Here is a 23,011-nt window from a genome sequence, read left to right on the forward strand (position 1 = left end):
ATTTCTGTGCTCGTTATAATCAAGTTAGACTGTATTTTCAAAACACTGTTCCCAAACTTTTGCAACCCTGTCTGGATTCAGGGAGGTCGTCAGACGGCCACTTCTTAGGTCATCGCGAATATCTTCACATTCATCTCTGAACTGCTTATATCATTCATATACACTAGCACAACTTAACATTTTATCACCATAAACAGTTAACATTTCTATTGCAGATTTTCCCAGTTTAAATCAAAATTTGATTTTGTTGCTCCACTGCAAAATAGTGACACAGAACAACACTGCTAACAAAACTGGTTGTTAGTTTAACCAATCAGCCTACTGGACAATTTTTGTACTACCATCTGTTGGAAGTCTGAACTACATATGCTTCATTTATTTTCAAACTCATTAAACATAACTGCAACAGCACCACTCTGGGAACTTTATTGCTACATCTCTTGTGTGTTAGTGAATGATAATATATAATCATATTACAATATATACCTAGAAAACATAGTATATATACAAAAGGAAAATATAACTTATTGTATACCCACAATTTGGGTGACTTCATCTGGGGTCAACCACCAAAATTGAAAGTAAAACAACAATAAGGGGGTTCTGTTTCTGTGATGATCAATATGCACTGAGGAAATAAATTGAGGTTAAATAACCAATATAACATTAATATACAGTGGATTCCAGATATTTGGGCCACCAGTTAATCAGGGCAGCTGTTTATTTGGGGCAAAATGAAAAAAAAACAGAAACTCGAGAAAATAGCCAGGGTTTACTTCACTCAATTGGGACAGCATGCTGTTTAATCGGGGCAGGAGACCGCAGCACTGGAGATTACCCTACAATTGTCTCTGACAGTACCATGTGGTGGGTTGAAATTCTGGAGGTCTCAACCATAAAACAATTAGCAGTCACCTGTTTATTGGGCTTTTCTGTTAGTGAAATCTATCATAAATGGACAGTAAACTATCTTACTGAATTTGCGATAATGCCAACAGCTGGAATTCTGTGGGTTATGGTGAAATGTGTTTACACTTCCATGAAATCTTCAATCTTATAAAGAAAATTGATTTTCAGATCTCTTCATTCGTATTTTTAAAGCTTTAACTTGTTACTCTGTTCTCACTTGCAATTTGTGTGCCATGTTCTTTGTTATTGATTGCTTATCTTTTTACTGTTTTAAATTTTAAAACCCACCCACAAATGTCAGTAAACTAGTATTAATTATTCCGATTATCACGTATATTCTTCCGATTTTCACGTATCATTTAATTTTAATTGGTAAGGTAATAAAGGGTAAAATTGTGCTTAATATATCTTTGCTTTTATAGCTTGTGGATAATATTCCTCCTATTTTCGCTAATTAGAATCTGTTTAATAGAATTAAAATTCACAAATGTGATCACAATGACCGGTGCTTACTGCACATCATATAGTGAACGGTACTTTACTATATTGAGTTCGTCATAATGTGATTTGATTGTACAGTGAATCAATTGCAAAAAAAAAAAAGGGGGGGGGGTATGTTGTATTTTTAACTATTAACATGAAACTTCAGATAATTGGGGCAGCCGCTTAATCAGGCCAAAATGCACTAGTCCCGATGTGTCCCAAATAACTGGAATAGACTGTATAATAGAATTTGGAAGTAGTATAATTTTGAATACTAAGCTAAATTATAATATTGAATTGTATGAACTAACATTTTAAGAACTTCATTTTGAAGTGTGCATTGATCATAGTTGACCCAACAGAGAATGTGGAATGTTAGTTTAGAAATTAGAGTAAGACATATTTACCACATCCAAGCAGACGAACCACATGTAGCCCATACCGTGTTCAAAAATGAAATGATACTGCATGTAAAATATGGCCCTCTAGTGACAATTAGGTGGCGACCACTGTTTGGATGTGGTAAATGTGTTAAAATGCCAATAAATAGCCAATTAGTTATTTTAGTTCATGCAAAAGAGAGGTGAAATAAATGGTTAATGGAGTAAGAGTAACAGTACTTGAAATTATAGTAGTATGTTTAGAAGTAGTTTCTCCTACATCCTCTGATTTTGTTATTTCTCTGAAATTAAGACAGAGTATAGGATAGTTAAGTCTGATGCAAGCTATAAAGTGAGGCTTCGGTAAGCCTGGGATCACAAGCTTGTTCATATAGTAGTACCCTAAGCTGAATTTGCCTGTCCTTTCGGCATGAAGTATATATGTAGTGTTACACACACACACACACACACACACAGTTTTTATCAATAAAATCAGGATGCTAAAACGAACAGAGGAATACTATCGGCTGACATAGCATGTGCATGATGTGTCAGGACCTTCCCACTTTGATTAGAGCATCAGTTATCTTTATTATCATTTGTAAGGTTCAGTTATTAGTTATCTGCCCTTTAGCAGTGAAAATATTTTAAAAAATTTTTCTGCTATGTAATTTTAGCCATGAGCTGGCAAAATAGTGAGAAAACTAATCAACTTAAACATTAAGAAAAATAATTTCCAAGCAAGAAAAAGTGTAGGATATCTAAGCTGAATATGGTATGGCTAAATCAACAATCAGTACAATTTTAAAAAAACAAAGAAATAAAAAGTGAACAGGTTGCAAAGGGAATTTCTAGGTTAAACAGTTCACATTGTAATATCATGGAAACTCTTCTATTAGTGTGGATTAATGAAAAAATATGGCAGGTGAGTGTCTGTGTGATTTGTGAAAAAGGCCAAAGGAGGAAGAGCCTGTTGGAGGAACTTGGTGCTAAGGCTCTTAGTACAAGTACTGGTTCTGTGAAGGAGTTTTTTTCAGCACCAAGAGGTGGTTTACCAGATTTACCAGGAGTATTTTCTGACTGGGTGACTGTCCATGACTACTTTATGGAGAAGGATTTTCCACTAGGTTCTTTTGGTCGTGGACAATGCTCCAGCTCATTCTCCTAATTTGATGGAAGAATTACCACCTCTCCTCCAGTTTATGGGACCAGCAGGTGATTGCAATTTTTAAGAACTCTATACTAAGGCACTGTTCAGGAAATTGAGGCCACTTCTTCCAGTGATGTGACTGAAGGACTTTTGGAAGGGTCACTTCAATATGGTGGATGCTGTTTTCCTAATTGTGATTGTCTGGAAGGTTTCTGTTAGGTGCTTTAAGTCTGCTTGGAGGCCATTGTGGTCTGCTTGGAGGCCATTGTGGTCTGATACTGTGGTTCCAAGGGACTTTGGAGGCTTTCAACAGTTGGAGGAAGAGCCTGTTGTGCAGGAAATTGTGTGTCTGGGTAGTTCCATGGGCCTGGCGATCAATGAGGACGTGGAGGACCGCAGGAAGGAGCTATCGTTTGGGGAACTAGCAGAGCTTCAAAATGAAGTGGCAGAGGCACCGAAGAATAGGAAAGCTTTCAGGGATGAGGACAGGGACAAGGGAAAAAAGTCACGGCATTCCAGCTGTTGACCTATTGCTGGAATAAACAGTCCAAACTTATAAAAGATTATCACCCAATATTTAGGCTCCAAAAATCCAGGATAAAGCAGTCAACCCTAGATTCATTCTTCAAAAAGGTGGACAAAACGCTCTCCAACTGATGAACCTCCCACAGGACAGTCACCCAAGATGAGTAAGAATGACTCATCTCCTATCTGATTTTTTATGATTTTTATTAGGGAAAGTTTGTTTTCACTAGGGGAAAATTGTTTATGCTTTTTATGTGTGAAAGATTTATGCTTTATTATGGAAAGTTCCATTATAGTTTTCACTAGGGAAAGTTTGTTCATATTTTTCACTAAGGAAAGATATGTTTATGCTTAGAATTTTATGTACAGTGTATAAAAGTTAAATAAATGAATTTTATATTATTTTTACTTATTTTTCATTTTGTATTATATTTTTCCTGTTTAAATCTTTGTATTGTGGTAACTTTGCTCTAGACTGTGGGACTGGAATGGATTACCCCTAAATAGATATATTTCAATGTATGCTAGAATGAACGAGGTTCTAGAACTAATTACGTTCGTTCTAGCATACCCCACTGTATACACACCAATGAACCAAAACATTATGACCAGCACGTTGTTATGCAAATCGAAGCAACTGCAGGTGAACTGCAGTGTGTGCACAGGTTGGGACACTATTTAAAAAAAAAAAAAACTTTATACTGAGCTTTGTTAATCAGTGCTACTCTTGTTCTTCAATTGGGAAAGGCAGCAGGATTTAAGTGATTTGACAAAGGCCAAATTGTAATGGCCAGATGACTGGGTCAGAGTAAATCCGAAATGGTACAGCTGTTGAAATGCTCATGGTCAGTAGCTATCAAAAGTGGTCTGAGGAGGGAAACCCCATGAACCGGCAGCAAGGTGGAGGATGACCACAGCTCATTGATGCTTGAAGGCTCTCCCGGATAGTACATGGCAACAGAAGTGCAACTGTGGCACAACTAACTGATAATTGGAATGCTGGTGACGGGAGTAATGTGTCACAACACAGTACATTAAACCCTGCTGAAAATGGGGCTGTGTAGCTGCAGGTCACTCCGAGTGCCCATGGTACACCGGCGACAGCATCTACAATGGGTACGCAAGCATTGACACTGGACCTTGAGTGATTGGAAGGAGGTAGTCTGGTCCGATGAATCATGTTTCCTGCTGCACCATGTGGATGACCGGTATGTGTGCATTTTTTAACCCGGGAAAGCAATGCTAAATCATTACACAATTTACTGAAATTGTGTAATGACCCTTCTATGGCCGTCAATACAATTGACGTAGTCATGGTTTCACTCCTACTTACCAAATGATGCCAATTTCAAAGTTATAAAAAAGTTTAGTACACAATAATATGTACTATATATACTGAAAGTGTATTAAAACATTAGGTCTAACAGTATATAGCTAGCCATAAGAACTTATAAAGACTAAGATAGTCAGTGTTGGTCTACATTGCCATACCCTAGAAATAAACATAATTAGCAATAATATAATATAGAATACAATGAGTATGTAGCTAATTATTGATATACAGATACATTTAATGGAATTTTTCAAGGGCTAACCCCATTCAATATATCCCATCAATAATTAGCAAGGCCATTGTTTCTGATTGCTATCAAGCCTGTTTAACTAGGTCCAATTAATAAACAAAGGTGATTTATGCTAAACTTTAAATTTAACAGCAGACAGGCAAGATAACAGCTAGCCCAACAGATAGCTTTGAAACAAATATACAGCATATAATACAGAAAACAGAAGGTCAACCATAATTTTAATTTCAGTTATGGTGATATTCATTTAATTTATATTTTTGCGAAAGAAAGCTAGTGCTGACATAAGGAGAAAGGAAGTAAGGATAAGTATAATAATAGTACTTCAATTTCCCTCAACTTGCTCTAATAGATCTTGAGGTATATAAAAATTTAGGGTTAGATAGCAAAAAGTGAAAAGTAAAGAAAACTTTTATATAATGGTACTTGGGATATATTGGGAGCGTAACTGCCCGATCATACCAGGATCCCTTTAGTAAGGGATCCTGGTATGACTACAAGGGGTTAAAAAGGTATTTAATTGACAAAAATAGGTTTACAATAATGATGAAATATAGAATAACAATAAGGGAATAAAGGAATGGCTAATTCCAAATATTAGAATGTTGAATATTTAAATAAAATTGAAATTAGTAATAATTACAATTCATCCTAACTCACATAACAATAAATTAGACAATTTTTACAGAACTGTTAAATTAACCAATTACTACCAAACAGATAATCTTTGCACATGTTACTTATTCCCAAACAAATAGTGACACCTGTCACTATTTGTTTGGGAATAAGTAACATGTGCAAAGATTCATTCTTTTACTTAGTACAGTTTAAGGTGGTAAGCTGCATTTTCTTATTCATTTACTGTTGAATTTGGTTATTCTTAACTGTCCTGCAAAGATTGTCTGCTATTTGGTAGTAACCGGTTAATTACAATTCTATACAATTAGAAACATTATTAATAAATAATTCAAAAAATTTTTAATAAAAACCTTCCCACTATTCTTAAAAAACTCCCCCATCCCTCCCCCCAGCATGAGCTGAAGTGCAGCTCATCAGATTCTTTTTTTTAATCAGATCAAAAATGGCTCTTTACTCAAAAAGGTTGTGACCCCTGCTCTAAGTAATATATTTTTTAATAAAATATCTATCTTCTCCAGACTAAGATAAACACCTTTATCTCAGTCTGATGAAAGTCACCAGTTTTCAGTAAGCAATATATATATATATATATATATATATAAAAAAAAGGGTAATAAGCAATACACTAAAAGTTGCAAGCCAGTGGGTACAAGTTTTCTAAACCTATACACATAGGGCTAGGTGTATATAGCATGGCACCAATTCAGGCCTATGAATTGGTGCAATGGGTTCTTGTAGCAACTTTTTGAAATTTGCTATGATTTTTCTAAAGTGATATTTCAGAAATGTGATAGGGAAATTGTTGTAGAGCAGTTTATTATATGAGTGGGTCAGATGTATAGTGAACCAAATCCAGAATTTAAAACAAATACACCAACCGTTTAATTAAAATGGTTTAATACCAGAAACTAAAATGAACCAAACGATATTACACTGTAAAATGATATATGCAAGATTTACAAAATAAATATACACGATGAAACTTTAATATACAATAAAATAAATAAATAAATAAAATATTTAAAATACAATAAAGCTAAAAGCGATAAAACATTGACTGAAGCTTTCGGAGGCTTCCGCCTCCTTTCTCAACAACAATGATGTTAAATCAACACATCCTTAAGTAACAGGCTCACGGCACACGTGGTTGACCAGGCGCATACTCAATACTTCTTCCATACGATCCAGAACCGGAAGCGGCTCGGGAGCGTGGAAATATAAAACGCTCGTCTTTTGCCAGGACCACAGCTTCTAGTAGGGGGTGAAATCGAACACCCCTGTCCCTATTCATATTATTGTTCTCAGACGAGCCTATCCACAAACTCTCTAGCCACTTACGGTCCCAGAACCTATGCGCCCGGTCAAGGATGACAGCATTCACCGGGGAGACCTGATGATGTTTCTCCCAATAATGCTGAGCAATGGCGGACTTATTGAACTCTGCGGTCTGTATAGCTCGCATGTGCTCCCCCAGACGGTCTTTTAGTCGCCGTCCTGTCTCACCCACATAACATTCCCCACAGTCCGGGCATTCGATCCCATATACGACCCCACTACTGGTATCCCCAGGAATGGGGTCTTTGACCTGAGACAACACTGTGTGCAACTTCCGACCCGGAAGCTGCACACAGCGTGTCTGAAAGTCACGTAGCATTCTTGAAACACGATCTGACAAGCCCGGATAGTAGGGAATATAAACTGTGGCGACTGGAATGGACGATATTTCATGATTAGGCTCCACGCCTCTATTATATTTATCAATCACCCTCTGGGGGTAACCGCATTTCATAAGATCCGCCCTAACTCGCCCAATTTCTTTCTCTCTCTCCTCAGAGGTGCTACAATGTGTCCTAACCCTACCCAAAAGTGCCCTGGCCACGCTGTTTTTATGCTGGGCAGTCTGTGCTGACCTATAATGGGGAATGGGTGTAAAAGACCGTCTGGGGGAGCACATGCGAGCTATACAGACCGCAGAGTTCAATAAGTCCGCCATTGCTCAGCATTATTGGGAGAAACATCATCAGGTCTCCCCGGTGAATGCTGTCATCCTTGACCGGGCGCATAGGTTCTGGGACCGTAAGTGGCTAGAGAGTTTGTGGATAGGCTCGTCTGAGAACAATAATATGAATAGGGACAGGGGTGTTCGATTTCACCCCCTACTAGAAGCTGTGGTCCTGGCAAAAGACGAGCGTTTTATATTTCCACGCTCCCGAGCCGCTTCCGGTTCTGGATCGTATGGAAGAAGTATTGAGTATGCGCCTGGTCAACCACGTGTGCCGTGAGCCTGTTACTTAAGGATGTGTTGATTTAACATCATTGTTGTTGAGAAAGGAGGCGGAAGCCTCCGAAAGCTTCAGTCAATGTTTTATCGCTTTTAGCTTTATTGTATTTTAAATATTTTATTTATTTATTTATTTTATTGTATATTAAAGTTTCATCGTGTATATTTATTTTGTAAATCTTGCATATATCATTTTACAGTGTAATATCGTTTGGTTCATTTTAGTTTCTGGTATTAAACCATTTTAATTAAACGGTTGGTGTATTTGTTTTAAATTCTGGATATGCACTCTCCCAACCTTAGAGGCCTTTTTGAAGATATAGTGAACCAAGTCCGATTTTTCTTCAAGTTGGGCTACAGGTATACTAAGTCCCTTCAAGCCAATAATTATTCAGTGAAAATGTGGACTAATTCCTTAGTTCTTTTGCCAGCTGACAGAGAGCCAGTGGTACCTTATAATGCTGAATAATATCTGATAGTGTTGTGTGTTCATTGTTACAGTGGGCCAAGCCCATCTTGCACAAGGTTCGGCAGGAATATGATCCAAGTTCCCTTGTTTATAACCATGCAGTTACCTCTCCATAACGTTTGACTCATTGGAAGTGAATTGTTATTGTCAAAATAAATATTGTCTAATTTTAGTTACTGGAAGAGGCCGACAAGGTCTCTGTCAATTATTATGCTTGAACTTTTGATTTGCATTTCCAAAGCTAACCACATCCATTGCTTATTATAAGAGAAATTTGTTCATATACAATTGTGATGTCCAACCAATTAAATCTGGATTGCTCTGTAACATACGTGTGGAATGAGACAGAAGGTGGAAGAGGGTCTCAAGAAATTGACTTATTACAAAGCATTTGAAAGATAAAAAGATAATGCCAGCCAATGCACCAACAGTACATTGTGACACTTGTGGGGAAGGAGGGGGGGACTGCAATATAAAGGTTGCACTTTTATATTGCAGGGTCATTACACAATTTCAGTAAATTGTGTAATGACCCTTCTATGGCCATCAATACAATTGACGTATTCGTGGTTTCTAGTCACTCCTACTTACCAAATTATGCCAATTTCAAAGTTATAAAAAAGTTAGTTTAGTAATAAATCTTTACTAATATATGGCCTTGACAACTGGATTAATATAATAAAAAACTAAAAAAAGTGGGTGTCCCTTTACAATATTTTATAAAAACTCAAGCAATTTAATGCCATTCGAAGAAATTTATGTACAGAAGGAGAAAATTGGTAGACCCATTTTCATTTGCGCAAGTTAAACAAATTAGACTACAAAGACTGACGGCCCGTAACAAGTGCAAAAAAAAAAGCAGACAATTTCGTTATTGCCTTATATTCCTCCTTATCACAATAGTTTCTACAGTTGTCGGTAGAAAGGTACACTGGATCTGCTGAAGTGCCTGAAAAATCTCAAATTATGCATGATGTATGTATGACTAATAAAAGTACCCACTTTTCTTAATTTTTTTGCAAGAAATCAGTGTGTAAGAAATTAGAAAAATTAAAGTATTGTGGGATATTTCTATTTTTAGATCCAATTGGCCATATTATCTGACATGTTTTTTCCCCTAGGAAAAAGACTAACATCAGATAATATGGCAAATTACTTGGAGACACTTTCTTGTATTAAATATGAAACAATAAAAGATGTCCAAATGCTTTTTGAGTTGTAGCTGAGTGATCAAGAGTAGAACTGTGGTTCAAGCACATGACTGAAATACAGTTAATGATTTTTATTCATGATCTATTGTAAACTGGCAGTTGTGCCAGAGTATAAACAATATAAATTATGCTGAAAAAAAAAAAAAAAACTAAGCTGATGTTTCATGTTTATAGTCAATTGTTAGTGGCAAGCTGCATATATATAGCTTAATTTCCAACTTATGACATATGGGGTAGCTAGCATAATTTAATTTTTCTGATTTCTTACACACCAGGTCGCCAGCTTATACCATATATGCTTTAGATCACATTTATTTGAAACTTATTACTGCACTGAGTACAGACCTGCACAGTCATACCTACACTACTCAGAAAGTTATTTTATTTCTTTTTAATCTTTACTCTGTTAGATCAGCCATGAAATATATGCAAGCCTTATGATTTAAATTTTAACCCTTGTATGCATTACGACTTTTCACATGTTCCATGTGCTGCTTATATTTCATGTCAGAAATAGGCTTTACTTATTGCCATTTTTTTCTTTGATTTCAGTGGCAGACCCCAGATGAATGCACTGAAGTCATAGGTTACACAGCATTAAGTACTCATCTTTGGTCCTTTCTTTGTTCTCCATAATTAAGATTTCAGTAGAAAGCACTTTGCACCATTAGCACTTTGCCATTCTACCTACAAAGTTGTGTATCCATTGTGGTTATTGGGTTCTTTCTGCATAATTATAGCAGTGTCTATGGTCCATATACCATTAATTAATAATTTTATACTGTTGCATTCTTATATATATAGTAAATCCTCACTAATCCAGTTGCAGTTAATCTGGATTGAAATATGAAAAATTCTGTTTACAGCTGAGTACTTTGAAAGATGCACAGAATGAGTCACTATGTGCTAACATGCAAGAAACTAACATGCATTACATTGTCTTACACATTGTTCGGTAATGTTGTTGACTCTTAGTTGTTGCTTATATCACTTCATTTGCATACTTCTTTATATGTATAAAAGTTAATATAATTATGGGTTCTAAAGAACTGAAAAGTGGAGTAAAAGAAAACATTACTTTAACCATCATAAACAAGCTCAGTGATAACTTAAATGGTGTTCCTAAAAAAAAAATAAAAAAACAGCTTTAGAATTTTGTATTGGCCAACAGACTGTTGAAATTACCAGTATTCACAGCAATGATCAGATGGCACAAGACACCATGTGAATAAATGTATAAAAAGATAATATAGTACATTTATCAATTGATAAATGTATTTTCTTTTTATAGTTCAAGTAAAGGCTCTACACTGATTTTATTTTTTTTTTATTTATTTTCATCAGCACTACTATATCAATAAATTTTCCATTTATTTGTTTTAAATTTGTCTTTTAGAGCTCTTTTGCTTCATTACTCCAGATTGACCACTCCACCAATTATTCCAGATTAATGAGGGTTTGCTATGTGAGCATGCACATGCTAGAATTGTGCCAGTTAGCGCAGTGTTTCTCAACATTTTTTTTATACAAGGTGTCTCAAAAATGCACGACATAACTTCAGGAATGAGTTCCTCATATGTAAACAAAAATATTTTATATCAACAGTTCCGGAAATGCTTGGTTCCTGAGTTTATTAACTGGAATATCTCATCTCCAGCAGGTGATTTCCTTCATCACGAGGTACTGACAGAATCTGGTGGTTTTCTATTCTGACCATGTACTCTAATCAGGAGCAAGCAGATATGCACTTTATGTACAGTTTGGCAAATGGGAATGCTCTGGAGGCTCATCGTTTGTACCACGAAAGGTTCCCAGAACAAAGATGTCCAGACAGGAAAACATTTGAAGATATTCATCGCTGCTTTTGTGAACATGGGATCTTTACACCTCTTGCTGCTGACAGAGGACTACCAAGATCTATTGACTCCTGAAGTAGAGGAGATTTTGGATGTTGTCCTCTGTCAGCAGAACTACACACTACTGACTCCCTCCAGTTGCTATCTGGCAGAGTAGAGGTAACAAGATTATGCACTAGCTGATCCAGAAGCCTCCCAGAGAGTTACCAATAAGTTCAGTCCAGTGTACTAACTAACGGGCAGCCTGCGAACATGTAAGGAAATGTAATGTAAGGAAAATTGGATCTCACCATGATGTCCATCAATAGGTTCAAGCATCACACTGGTTTCTAAAACATTAAAGTATGTGGTGAAGTTGCCACTGCCAATTCTGCAGCTGCAGAGAAATTGTGATGTGTTGGAAAAAAAACAAACCCTTTTAAATCTCCAAAGTACCAACTTCTGCAGCAGCATTCTTATCAGCTGGAGAGTTAATTCTGACAAATGATGCTTGAAAGGTAATATTTGCTGACTTATGCCCGTCTCCTCTCTTTTTGTAATTTTATAATTTTTCCTGCACAAGATAAAAAAATTGAATAAATAAATTCTGTTTACATGTTTGAACATTTTTTTTTGCTTCAATCAAATTGGCAAGTACTGCAGAATGCAACCCTTACACAAAACTCAGGGAGTGGCTGTACATAACCTACATACCCTGCTGACCTTGCCCTTGAAAAAAACCAATGATAATAACCTGGTTGGCAACTACCTGGATTTAGATATATATCCAACCGCATCGATCATGTGCTAATCATGCAGAATTGCAAAATGTCACGCCCAAAAGTTCACTGATCCCATCCTTACACCTAGTTGCAAGGTCTTCCTTGCAACTAGGTGAAAAAAAACAGCAGTTTTTGTTATGGTCTCTGTGGCATGCCATTGCCTAACACATGGCCGATTTTGAAAGGGGCTGGTTTTAATCATAGGAAGAATAATCTTGTGTGTGTGTAAAAAATGTTGCAATTAAAATGTTGTAATTAATATTGAAGACAATCATATATACTAAGATTTATAGAAAGCACAAGGGATAATGTAAGGTTAGAGTAGCAGGAAGAATAATACACAAAACTTATCGCTGTTTACTCACCATCTAGGCGAGTTCGTCTGGGGCCAACCACCCAGACTGAAAGCAAAAAATGACAAGTTCTGCTTCTGTAATGATCAATATCTGCTAAGCCATAAAATAATTAAAGTAATAAATTTAGAGATCAAATAATTTGAATCTAAACCATAAAAAAGGTAGTTAAAAATTTAGAATCAAAAGAAAGAATACTATTACATGTAGGAGTGAGAGTACCATCTTTTCTGGTGAAGATACTCTTTACTCTGATTACTCCTTTTAAGTTCTCCTAAAATCTTCAGACAAATTAATAGATCTCAGTCCAGGTTCAAGGCCATAAACTGGGCAGTCAAAAAGAATTGGAAACAAGTTTTTTTGAAAAATTAGCTTTTTTTGCTTATATTAAATTGTGTTCAATAAATAGTTTGAACAGTCCAAGTCACAGCTTTTGGCTTATTTTTAAATTTGGCTACAGATTCACAGGGCTTTTGTATTGGTGATTTCAACAAGAATATCATATCTTGTAACTAGTACACAGTAGTGGTATAATGCACACAAATACTAGAGGTGAACTACTATAACTAAATGCTTAGGATATGAACATTCTCCTAATCACTGCTCCCATAACTCAACATCTTGCAACCATTGTGCCAACAGCAGACATTTTTGCAGATTGCTGCACAGAGATGAACCACCCAAATGCATCAATGGCAAAAGAAGATTACAACCATCAGTGACTAAGGCCATATTGCTCCACATATATTGTCTGTAATAGGCTGGCTTTTTTTTTTTTTGTTTTTAGCTAAAAAAAATCTGGCAAGACTATAATTAATTTATAACATCATAAACATAACTGTAGAGCAAAATATATAACAAACTTGTTAACACACATACACCGATGAGCCAAAACACTGTGATCACCTACCTAATATGATGTTGATCCTTGACGTGCAGCCAAAACAGCTCGCACTTGGCAAGACATTGACGCTACAAGATTTCTAAATCTTGTCTTGTGCTATCTGGTACCAACACATAACCAGCAGATCCTTTAACCTGTAAAGTTTGTGGTTGAGATGCCACAGATGCTTGATGGGATTGATTTCTGGGGAATTTGGAGGCCAGGGCAATACCTGGAAGTCTTCATGTTCTGTGAACCAGTCACGAACAATCCAGGCAGTGTGGCATGGTGCATTATCTTGCTGAAAGATAGCACAGTCAGAGGAGAAGACTGTTGCCATGAAAGGGTGTACCTGGTCAGCAATGATGTTTAGGTAGGTGGTAGACGTCAGAGTGCCTGGCACATGGATGACTGGACCCAGGGTATCCCAGCAGAACATTGCCCAAAGCATGACACCCCCACCACCTGCTTGTTTTCGTCCCACGGTGCATCCGGGCACCATCACTTCCCCAAATAAACAATAATGCATATGTACCTGGCCATCCACATGGTGCAACAGGAAACATGATTCATCGCACCAGACCTTCTTCCAATCACTCAAGATCCAGTTTCAATGCTTGTGTCCCATTGCAGGAGCTGTCGCTAGTGAACTGTGGATAGCATGGGCACTCAGAGCAGCCTGTGGCTACGCATCACCATTTTCAGCAGGGTTTGATGTACTGTATGTTGCGACACATTACTCCCGTCACCAGCATTCCAATTACTGGCGAATTGCCCCACAGTCACCCTTCTGTTGCCACATACCATCCGGGAGAGCCTTTGCTCACCTCAAGCATTGATGAGCCATGGTCGTCCAACACCTTGCAGGTTCCCCTCATCGGACCACCTTTGGTAGGTACTAACCACAGCTGGCCACAAGCATCCCACCAGCTGTGCTGTTTCGAATGTGCTCTACCCAGTCGTCTGGTCATTACAATTTGGCCTTTGTCAAACTCTTAAGTCCACTGCCTTTCCCATCTGAAGAAGAGTAACACCGATTAACAGAGCTCGGTACCAGGTTTTTTATACCTGGTCCCAACCCACGCACCACAGTTCACGTGCAGTTGCTTTGATTTGCATAACGTGTCGCTGGTCATAATGTTTTGGCTCAGTGTGTGTGTAGTAACAAACTCGCTAATAAAAAAATTCATAATATTGCTCAAAACCTGCAAATAGAGTAGGTTTGTTATTGCATTTAGTATCTATTAGTTTAGCATAAAATTAAGTTGAATTTAAATGGAAATCATGCCTTAGACAAGATCAGCAAAGCAAAGAGCTCAAAGTACTAGAAGTGCTCTGACTTCTGGAAGAAGGGAAGGAGCAGTTCTCCTACAAATAAAGGCCATACAAAATGTGTTACCTGTCTTGAATGGAACATGATACAGTTGTGTTGCAAAGACCAGGAAAATTAAGTGCAAACTTTTCTTATAGATGTTTGAGAGCTTGAAGAACACTATGGATAACCTCGAAGAAATTAAAATGGGAGATCACGCTCTCGAGCTTTTCCACCTCAAAGAGTTTACACATCACACAAAAAATAGCAATCCAAGGCAGAATGCACTAGTTCCACAGGAGGTAGTTATCAAGGAAATATACTGTATAAAAAAAAATGTGGAATAAGACCAGTGTCAACAAAAGGTGATATTATTGTTTACGTGTGTGTAGGAGAGCAGTTCTCCCTACATGCTAAATTGAAAAATCAATTAGTAAAAAAGCAAGAGTAATTAATTTCACATTGGTAATTTTTATCCCCCCCCACTGGAGATGGTCTTTTCTTCCAGGTTACTAGTCCCTGTGTGTGCAGAGGCTGGAACAATGTTACCACATGGCAGGGTTAGTAGTCACCATTCCAGTGACCCAAGAGAAGGGGTTAGTTTAAACAAAAAAAAAAAAGAAAAAGAATGGTGGCATTTGTTCCTAGACTATAATAAGCAAATACACAAAGCAACAAGGATGCTATATAATATATATAGAGTACTCTTATTAATTTGGGTATTCTACAGTTAATGTACTTACAAAACTCAAACTTATTTATAATAATGCACAAGACAAACACTATGAAAAGACACTGTGGTCACTAATATCACCTAATGTCTTTCTTACAGATCTAGCATTTTCCATGAAAATTCTAAACTTACTTAGTAGTTATTGGACCGCAAATAATCTCCTAATTTTTCCACAACTGTATTGAGCTGGCCAGGAGGGAAGCCATCAGTTGTAGCAGCAACTAGCAAACCTAACAAAAAGGAACAGTTATTAAAAATTTCAATATAAATTAAATGATATATCAACTAAAACAACATAATCTCGAATCCAGCATTTTTTTAAATTCTGGTTTTGAAAATTATGCATATAGCCTAAGTATCGAGGGGTAATTATTATTTTTAAGTCAGGCTAGTCTATTTTTCCTCTGCCCTCACAGTCAACTACCCCTCAGAAAAATATTCTGAAAAGTTAGCTAACTGATTGAGATCCTACTATACTTTTTTCCTAAAAGTATACCTTCAAATCAAAGGTCTGCATGTTCACACACCCACATTTCAAAAGGGTGAAAGAACCTGGTAAAATGGTGTTTGTTCCAGAAGTCCAGGAAAAAATTTAAATATCAATAAAATAGAATACTATTAGTATCAACAGAAAATATCTTTGGCAGCCAAAGAGATTTGTATGCACTTATTCTTGTGGATCATAAAAGCTTTACATTAGGATTTAAGTAGAAGCTTTTGTTATTTACTTAATTCCTGTGATATCTTACCTCTTGTAAGTTTAAATTATCAAATTTCAGATGTAACTTAATTTATCATCTGCTTAATTCCCCATAAATGTTTTAATTTGATTAGTGATATTTTGTAAAGTTATTCCTGTAATATTTTGCAAGTTTAATTATTAGCTTAATGTTTATTACAAGGTGCTTTCACCCTAAAAGCTTTGTCACAGGATATCACGATTCACATGTACAGACTGGCATATCTGATAACTATCCTATGAATCCCTGATGCAAGGCCGATTTGAAGGATTAAAATCCTGCTGAGTGCTGGATGAAATTAAATCCCTTAAAAAGTGAGAATAATTAAATGAATTAAGTAGTGAGTTAACCATGGAAACAAAACTAGCAATTTGCCAGGTTGTACACACCCAGTTAGTCTTCTGGAGACAATGGTCAAGAGCAGACAACCTTTAATGGGGAGGGGGCAGCTATATCACCACAGAAATGGATAATATTTTTGCAATAAATATAGGTAGAATATGATTGGCAGGTTATCTGCTAGGAGTGAAAGTTGATGTAACAAATAGGTTGTTAGTTTAAGGATTCTAAAGAGAGCATTATTATTTGCAGGAATGAGTAACAAATTACACACAAACTGATATATTAGTAAGTATAGGAGCATACTAAGTACACCATAAGTTAGATCATAATGCAGTAGCAACTGCAATCCTGCTCAAGCTTCAGCATATAGAGACTTATGCTGATGTTTTGTGGATTCATTCAAAACTTGACATTATCTAGGATTTTATTCTTTTTCCCCCCTTCCTAAATCAGTGTAGCCTACCCTAGTAGGTAGGAGTATTTCGTAGATATGAAATACATTTAAATAATGGTGATTCAAGGGTCCTTGCCAATGGCACCAAGGAGGCATTGACTGTTACACAAGAATTATTTTTACAGATATGATTGAAGTATATCAAATTACATGTAGCTTAAATGATCGTGACAACTGAAAGGGAAGTGAAAGAGCAATTGTTGAAGCTTAATGTAAATAAAGCACCTAGGATATATCTAATTATATTAAGGAGACAGCAATAGAGGTAAGCACTGTTAGCCACAATTATGATGGCATCACTGGATTCACATCATCTGTAGATGTGAAAATGTATCTCCAATTCACAAAAGGTGAAGTGAATGATTACTGACTGACTTCTGTTGCAGGTAAAATGGAGAAACTGGTTGGTTAAAGAATTAAAGCAAGACAGGAATACAGTTATAGCATGGAATTTGATAATAGGCTATGTCTGACCAATCTGATTGACTACAATGATGCAGTAACAAAGGAATTGGACCCAAAAATAATTTTGACATCATATACTTTAATATTTTTCAGAAAAATCAAAAGATGGCAGTACAAACTGAGCAGTCTGGTCTTGGGGAAAAATGCTATTGATATGGATAAAGGGATGGTAGTGTGGAATGCTGTTCTTGGACTAATGTTATTTGTAGTTCCCCCGCTCAGGATTTCAGTGCTGGGCCCATTGCTATTTTTAATATTTATTAATGATAGCAATGAATGCATAGCAGGCTTAATGTTTAAGTTTACATGATACAAAGGTTGGCAGGAAGGTTAATAGGTAATCAGGGTATGCCACTGCAAGATCTAGAAAAATCAAGCAGATTGGCTTGAGATGTGGCAGTTTAACACTGACATATGCAAGGTACTGAACAGAGGGTAGCAGTAATCCTAGAATGAATAAGATTTGATGAATACATTTGAGAATGAATGAATGAACTGTGGTATGCTTTTAAAACATTAATCACAGATGCCTTAAATGCACATTTACCAATAAAAGACTCCACGAGGAGGGTTCCAAGTTGGATGAATAGTGAAGTTGCCACATCACTTGAGCAGAAAAAGGTGGCATGGAAAGGTTACAGAGCAACAAAAAGTACTGAAGCCTATATTTATTATAGAGCCACAGAAACGGTTCGAAAGGGCAAAGGCAGTTTATGAGAAATTACTAGCAAACAGAGCAAAGAGGGGGAATAAGGAATTCTTCACATATATAAATGCCAAGAAGAACAGGACAAACCAGATCGGACCTTTACGTAAGGGAAAGGAGATAGTATTAAATACATCAGCTGGAGTTGCAGATGAACCCAGTTATTTTGCATCGAAGTTGAAAAATATAATTAATGATATTGAAATTTCACAAGATTATTTAATGAAAAAATTACTTTCGAGCCTACAGGCCAGTAATGCTCCTGGAGTTGATAGAATATACCCTATAATCTTAAGGGAGGCAGCAAGTGAGTGCATTGAACCATTGAGGCTAATTATGCGAGCATCACTAGACTCTGGGGAGATTCCCCTGGATTGGAAAAGGGCCAATGTATCTCCCATACATAAGGGTAGCTCTAAGCGTGAAGTGAGAAATTATCAACCTGTCAGTCTGACTTCAGTGGTAGGGATGGAGGCAATGATAGAATTCAGGATAATTTGGATCGAATTTAAATTCTCAAGGATACTCAGCATGGTTTTGTAAAGGGTCACTCACGAGCTAGATTTAGGGAATAATTTCGACATTGTTTATTTAGATTTCAGCAAAGCTTTTGACTCAGTCCCACAAGAACGGTTGCTTTATAAGCTGGAACAGGTTGGAATCACTTGGAAAATCCTTAATGGATAGCAGGATGGCTTCAGGGCAGGAGGTTGTGATAAACAGCTATTCCTTTGATTGGGTTGATGTAAGAAGTGGGGGTCCCCAAGGATCAGTATTAGGACCACTGTTTTTAATTTTCATAAACTACTTCGATGAAGGGATAGAGGGCGTGATGTCTAAATTTGCAGATGCTAAAATTGGTAGAGTAGTTAATGATCACTGTCAAGCTGAGCTTCTTCAGAGACCTAGACAGACTTCAGGAATGGTCAGAAAAATGGCAGCTATGCTTTAATCCAACAAAGTGGAAGGTATTAACACCTGGGAAATAGTAATCCCAAAATAACTTATTCACTTGGAGTTCAACTAAACCCAGTAATGGAGGAAAGGGACTTGGGTGTTACGATGCAGTCAGACATGAAATTCTGAGCATTGTAAAGAGGTTGCAGGGAAGGCCCATGGTGTCCTATCGATGATCTATTGAACTTTTTTCAAATAGAGATAGGGATGTGATAATCCCATTATATAAGGCTTTTGTTAGACCACACTTGGAATACTGTGTTCAAGAAAGACATTGAGCTTCTTGAAAGGGTGCAAAGATGGATAACTCGCCTGGTGAGATCAGCAAAAGGGCAACCTTATGAAGAAAGACTTTGAATATGTGGGTTGCAGAGTTTAGAAACTCTGCAACCCACATCTCTAAGACACCTTAGAGATTTGATTGAGGTGTTTAAGGCTCTGAGAGGCATCAGTAAAATGAATGAGGACAAAATTTAAGATTATAAATGATACTAGAACTAGGGGACATAAATTCAAGTTATGGGGGGAAAATGTTTAGATGGGACTGCGGGAAGTTTTATTTTAGCAAGCGAGTTATAAATTATTGGAATAAGTTGCCTACATGAGTGGTAGAGGCTGACAGTTAGGGGAAATTCAGAAGGTCATCTGGATAGTACCTTCGGGCCAGGGAAGCACATAGGATGACGAGTTTAATTTCCTTTTATTAGTTTTTTTTTCTTCATTGTTTTATATGGTTTTTTTTTGGCTGGTGCAGCATAAGCCATAGGCTTTCTTGCACCATGCAGCCATTACTTATACTACTAAATACTATATGGGAATGGTCAGGCCACATTTGTACTGCATACAGTCTGAAAGCCTCATTTTAGGTAGGATGTGGATCTATTGGTATGAGTGCAGAAGAGAGCAGTGATGATTAGAGGAGAATCAAAGAAAGATCTGAGAGGTGTTTTAGGTCTTTAATGGATCAAATAAACTGAATACTGATGGCATCCTTAGAATTATTTTATGCTGAAGCTTTGTAGATTCATTCAAAACCTTATTAAAATAAGTGTGAGATTATGAATTCCAGTCACTTACTCCTTACACTCAAAGGAAATTTACAGTGTTAAATTCTTGTTAAAAAAGAAAGTGTTTACAAGTGAACAATCTGTGGCGATTTGAAAGTGCCAATCAACACTTTGTATAATCAGGTTAGTTGTTTTCTGTGTAAACGGGACAGCAGGACTAAAGCTGATCATTGGATTTAAAAGATGTAGCTAAAGAAGACTAATCTCACAAATGAAAGAAAAGTCCTCAAGGAGCCACTTATTTTGTCATGCAAAACATTGTTACCATTACAAATAACACAATAATGGTAGACCTGTTTCCAGTAGTTTTAAAATTTCCTGAGATAAAGTGATGCAAAACTGAGTTTCAACATCAGTTTTATCTCAGGATAAAAGTGTTTTTCAAGGACCACAAACCAAAGCTGTTGATAATTTCCTAACTTCTAGGTCTCAGGTTTGTTTTTGACCCAAGGTATTGGGAACAACTTTACACTTTTACAAATTAAATGACTATAAGAAAAAAAAAAAAGTCAATTTTAACAGTATCAAGGTTCACTTTCTGCACAGCCACCACAAATACCTTCCACAGAACCCTAAAGTGCATGAAGAGCCAGGTGAAGTTTCATTAAGATAAGGACTATTGGTGTGAAGATACTAGAGTAAATAAAATGAGGCAATGATGGCAGACTACTACTGATATTTGAAAAGGGGATTCATGTGATGGATAACAAAAGTATCAATCAATCCATCAATTCAAGAAAAGCACAAAATAACTGTTTTAAAAAATCTCCAAATACCTGTATTAGATTATTTGTTCCTAATACTTTGTATTGAAAAGTTTGCTGAATGCTTGAAATTCACATATGCACTATACTGCCTAAATTAACTGGACACCTACATACATCTGCAATAAGGCCTCTGAGGTTGGGATTATTCATACCACCAATTTTAAACACACACACCAACTGTTTATGACTGATTGAATAATGAAATAAAATAAAATGATAGAAAAGACTAAAATAATATTTGCAAAAAACTTTTAATTATTTACAAAAAACTAAACTATAACAAAAGTAAAAAAGTTAAAATGCATTAAAATATAAATGCGATAAAAAACACTACTAGAGCTTTTGGAGGTGTCTTCCTCCTTCCTCAGTAATAGTGAGACTTAACACACACACACCACTTTTTCGTGTCTGAAAGTCGCAAAGCATCCTCGCAACGCGATCTGACAGGCCCGGATAGTAGGAAACATACACTGTGGTAAGCGGTACAGGCGGAACTACCCGATTGGGCTCTTCCTCTCTGTTGTATTCATCAATGACCCTCTGGGGGTAACCGCACCTCATAAGATCTGTCGTGATTTGCCTAATTTCCTTCTCCCCCTCCTCAGGGGTACTGCAATGTGTTCTCACCCTACCCAAAAGTGCTCTGGCCACACTATTTTTATGTTGCACAGTCTGTGCCGTCCTATAATGTGTGTACTGGCCCCTACACATTGGTTTCCTAAAAACCTTAGTTCTAAGTCTGGGGCCTTCCCTATATACCATTATGTCCAGAAATGGGAGGGTACCATCTATTTCTACCTCCGAGGTAAATTTTATAAAGGGAGAGAAACCATTGAGAATTATATTTTAATGCATTTTAACTTTTTTACTTTTGTTATAGTTTAGTTTTTTGTAAATAATTAAGTTTTTTGCAAATAATTAAGTTTTTTGCAAATATTATTTTACTGTCTTTTCTATCATTTTATTTTATTATTCAATCAGTCAAACGGTTGGTGTGTGTGTTTAAAATTGGTGGCACCTACATACAGATTACACCTTTGAACATGCAGATTTCATCCCAAAGGTGGTCAACTACATTAAGGTCAGGGTTCTGGGAAGGCCAGTGAAGCGTCTGTACACAGTCATTACTGACTGACCATGAAGTATAATATCAAGCATTCTTTACAAAAATAGTGAAAAGCCTTCCCCATGCTTTTGGCATTAGTGTAGGAAGAGTGGAATTATATGGAATGTCAATGTACCACACTATATTCTTTGTTCCAGGAATGATGACCAATGGTTCAGGCTAAGAGAGACAACCTGATAGTGACAGCCCATTACTAGACTTCAGAGTTGGATGACACTGTAGTAAATAATGCTCTGAGCATTTGACATACCAAATCATATTGAATCAGCCCACTTCAGGATCCTAAAAAGCATCTAAAAACCAAATTACTCCACTAAAAATCATCTTGAGACCCTCCCCCCCCAGCCGGTGTTCTCAAGATTCTTTTTAGTGAAGTAATAAGACAGCTGTCAACATTTCGGCAGTTGCCATAATGTATATTATGCAAGTTTACTAAAAAACATGCACAATTTCAAGATTAATGGTTTAATAATGTATTAAACCATTAATGTTGGGGCCCCTTGTTTTCTGTATTTATCAATGATACTGATGAAGATATATCAGGCTTAATGTCCAAATTTGCAGATGATAACAAAGGTTGGCAGGGTTGTTAATGACAATACACTACTGCATCAGGATCTGGAAAAGTTGAGCAGATGGGCTGAGGTGGCAACTGAAATTTAACATTGAATATGGGTAGCAGTAACCCCAGAGTAACATACCAACTGAGTGGTACTACACCCAGGATAGTGGAGAATGAAAAGGACCTGGGGTAATTGTGCAGTCAGATATGAAGTTTTCTGATCAGTGTTGACAGGCTACAAGAGTAGCTCATTGTGTTTTGTCAATGATATACAAGAACTTTTCTAGTAGGGAAGTG

At 36.7% G+C, this 23,011-nt stretch overlaps 1 protein-coding gene across 1 annotated transcript in view; it reads right to left on the bottom strand.

The window, feature by feature from the left end:
* Positions 1–23,011, bottom strand: part of LOC150080838 (profilin-like) — a 93,617-nt gene that overhangs the window by 6,682 nt on the left and 63,924 nt on the right. The window contains exon 3 of the mRNA XM_090381054.1: positions 15,661–15,758. Coding sequence (XP_090237180.1) covers positions 15,661–15,758 — 98 coding nt within the window. The remainder of the gene's footprint in view (positions 1–15,660; positions 15,759–23,011) is intronic.

Source organism: Mastigoproctus giganteus, chromosome 9 (assembly GCF_048544385.1).
Source record: "Mastigoproctus giganteus isolate SK-2022 chromosome 9, ASM4854438v1, whole genome shotgun sequence".
NCBI lineage: Eukaryota > Metazoa > Arthropoda > Arachnida > Uropygi > Thelyphonidae > Mastigoproctus > Mastigoproctus giganteus.